General features: G+C 39.0%; 1 protein-coding gene across 1 annotated transcript; it reads left to right on the forward strand.

Annotated features, from left to right (window-relative positions):
• The first annotated feature begins 748 nt into the window (after positions 1-748).
• On the forward strand, positions 749-1,690 carry LOC102956098 (putative olfactory receptor 2B3). The gene has a single exon (XM_007085915.1). The coding sequence runs from the start codon at positions 749-751 to the stop codon at positions 1,688-1,690; it is 942 nt and encodes a 313-aa protein (XP_007085977.1).
• The last annotated feature ends 1,982 nt before the right edge of the window (positions 1,691-3,672 follow it).

The following is a 3,672-nucleotide window of genomic DNA, read 5'->3' on the forward strand; positions in this document are numbered from 1 at the left end:
CATTCTTTCTCATTGCCGAGTAGTATTCCATTGTACATATAAACCACGTCTTCTTTTTTTTTTTTTTTTTTAATTTTTATTATTTTTTTTATTTTTTAATATATGAAATTTACTGTCAAATTGGTTTCCATACAACACCCAGTGCTCATCCCAAAAGGTGCCCTCCTCAATACCCATCACCCACCCTGACCTCCCTCCCACCCTGCCCTCCCTCCCACCCCCCATCAACCCTCAGTTTGTTCTCAGTTTTTAACAGTCTCTAATGCTTCGGCTCTCTCCCACTCTAACCTCTTTTTTTTTTTTTTTTTCCTTCCCCTCCCCCATGGGTTTCTGTTATGTTTCTCAGGATCCACATAAGAGTGAAACCATATATAAACCACATCTTCTTTATCCATTCATCAGTTGATGGACATTCAGGCTCTTTCCATAATTTGGCTATTGTTGAAGGTGCTGCTATAAACATTGGTGTATATGTGCCCCTATGCATCAGTACTCCTGTATCCCTTGGGTAAATTCCTAGCAGTGCTATTGCTGGGTCATAGGGTAGTTCTATTTTTAATTTAAGAGAATCATATTATATTCCACAAACTATAAATTTATAGTAGCTTATGATTACTATCAATTATGTTTGGTGTTGAATCATTCATTATAATTAATCTAAGTTATTTCAGTTTCAATAAGAGTATTCAATAATTATCTACTACTTTTCTTTTTTTATATTTTTAGGAAGAAATATAAATGAGTCATCATGAATTGGGCTAATGAGAGCTCCGCAAGAGAGTTTATACTACTTGGCTTCTCAGACAGGCCCTGGCTACAAATGCCCCTGTTTGTGCTTCTATTAATATCATATACATTCACCATCTTTGGCAATGTGTCCATCATGATGGTGTGCATTCTGGATCCCAAACTTCATACACCCATGTATTTCTTCCTCACTAATCTCTCCATCTTAGATCTGTGCTATACCACAAGCACAGTCCCTCATATGTTGACAAATATTTGTCTCAACAAAAAGACCATCAGCTACGGTGGCTGTGTGGCACAGCTCATCATCTTCCTGGCCCTGGGAGCTACTGAGTGTCTCCTCCTGGCTGTCATGTCCTTTGACAGATATGTGGCAGTCTGCAAACCCCTGCACTATGTAGTTATTATGAATCATTGGTTCTGCGTAAGGGTGGTAGCCTTCTCGTGGTTCACTGGCTTTGGTAATTCAGTGTTGCAGTCTTCCTTGACCCTTAACATGCCACGCTGTGGTCGCCAGGAAGTGGACCACTTTTTCTGTGAGGTGCCTGCCCTTCTCAAGTTGTCGTGTGCTGACACAAAGCCTATTGAGTCTGAGCTCTTTTTCTTTAGTGTATTAATTCTGCTAATTCCAGTGACATTGATCCTCATTTCCTATGGCTTTATAGCTCAAGCAGTGTTGAGAATCAGGTCAGCAGAAGGACGACGAAAAGCTTTTGGGACATGTGGGTCCCACATGGTTGTAGTGTCTCTCTTTTTTGGTACAGGCATCTACATGTATCTACAACCACCTTCGTCCACCTCTAAGGACTGGGGAAAGATGGTTTCCCTCTTCTATGGGATCATTACACCCATGTTGAACCCCCTTATCTACAGCCTTAGAAATAAAGATATGAAGGAGGCCTTCAAGAGGGTGATGCCAAAAATCTTTTTCTGTAAGAAGTAAGTAGCCCATTGTGATGAGAGTCCTCCGAGTTTCTATTCTTGCAAGTGGTGATAACGTTTGAACTGATTTTCCTACTTTCCAGGTTCTTGTGATTTCATTGAATTCTCCCCACAGTTAGAAACGTCCTCCTCTGTTCAAAGGCAACACTGAGATACCTTTTCTAAGTTAGAAACTTCATTGCTTTCCAGAAGTTCCCCCAATGCACTCTGTTCCTTGAGGACACTTCGGTGGTTGATCTTCCTGTTTATATATGATCTGTTCTAGTACCACTTTGTCTACCATCCAACTGCACCATCTTAGTTTGTGATTTCTACACCTTTATCATTAAATAGACTATGACCTCAAGCCAAAAATTTCCCATCAGCACGAAGGCCTCAGTCACTTCACCCTCACACCCCTTGATAAATCCATTGTGTGCTCCTTCCAGAGCTGCTTGCTGTGTGTAGAATGCCTCCAATCTAGTGGGCTCCAACTAGTTAGGTGTGCACATCTCATACTAGAGACTTGAAATGTCAGCTGAGCTTCTTTTCCTGCTCTATTCTTTTTTTTTTTTTTAGTGGTTATTTATTTTTGAGAGAGAGAGAGAGAGAGAAAGAGAAAGCGAGCACAAGTGAGGGAGGGGCAGGGAGGGAAACACAGAATCTGAAGCAGGCTCCAGGCTCTGAGCTGGCAGCATAGAGACTGAGGTGGGGCTCCAGACATTGTGCTCAAATCCACTAATCGTGAGATCATGACCTGAGCCGAAGGTGGATGCTTAACCGACTGAGACACCCGGGCACCCCTTTCCTGCTCCATTTTTAATTCATCCTTCTATTCCCCGGCAATAGAATTTCTCCTTTTTTTCTCCTTTGTTCAAATCCTGATTTGTCTCAAGTTCTGCCATAAGCATGAGGGAACTTCTCTAAATTATCATGCTAATTATTTGTAGAAATGTTAACAGTAATCTTTTTTCTAACAGTGATCTGAATTAATTCATTCCTTGGGCTGTCACTCAATAAATGTTTATTTTCATTAGATAGTTCTAGACCATAGGAAAAATGATCAACATTTCCTCCTGAAAAAATATTCTATTGAAGAAAATCCCCTTAAAGTCAGATAATATTTTCATATTAAATAAATTTAGTTTAATAGTATTAAAATATGGAGTAAAAAAAAAAAACACAACCATAAATTGAACCTGGAAATGTTGTCTGAAAAGTTTAGGGTGTATCCAGTTAGCAAATCAGAATAATTTCTGCATAGAAGGTGCAGCATCAGTTGAAAATAACTGCAAACATATGTATAGAATATGGCTCTTATATAATGTTTATGTGGCATTTCAAATAAATGGGAAAGGGAACAACTTTAAATCTATGGTGTTTAAAAAGTTGCTTTTCTCAAAAAAAATAAGAAATTTAAGATGGAAAGAGAAATAAAAACAATTACATTTGTCATACATGTACCTTTTTAAAATTTCCAAACCACCATATCCATTGTCTTCTATTGTTGAGTATGTGATAAGTATTTCCAATTCAACACATCTAGGGCAAACATCTTCTCTTCTTTTGAGACAAAGACCTCTTCTAAAGCTCACTATTTTACTGAAGGCAGTCACCTATTGTCTACGTGTGCAAATCAGAAACCATGGATCCTATCGTACACCATAGCCTCCATCATTTTCCATATAGAAACCATTACTAAGACATCCAATCATTTCTCTTTGCTACCTTCCATCTCTCCATGGCTTCCTTTTTCACACTTCTACTATCACCATCCTTCACCTAGGCTTGCTGATTATCCAATTCACCTGTATAGATTCCTCCTGATGCTCTATAATGCACTTTAGAAAATATAGCCACCAACAGTGCAAGAAGGTTCCCCTTTCTCCACATCCTCGCCAACACCTGTTGTTTCTTGTGTTGTTGATTTTTGCCATTCTGACAGCTGTGAGGTGATAGCTCATTGTAGTTTTGATTTTTAATTCCCTGAGAAATGTATTCAGA

This window comes from Panthera tigris, chromosome B2 (genome assembly GCF_018350195.1).
Source record: "Panthera tigris isolate Pti1 chromosome B2, P.tigris_Pti1_mat1.1, whole genome shotgun sequence".
In the NCBI taxonomy this organism is placed as follows: Eukaryota; Metazoa; Chordata; class Mammalia; order Carnivora; family Felidae; genus Panthera; species Panthera tigris.

Bases quoted from the DNA above. Each gene is read 5' to 3' on its own strand.
- LOC102956098 (XM_007085915.1), top strand. From the start codon at position 749: ATGAATTGGGCTAATGAGAGCTCCGCAAGAGAGTTTATACTACTTGGC.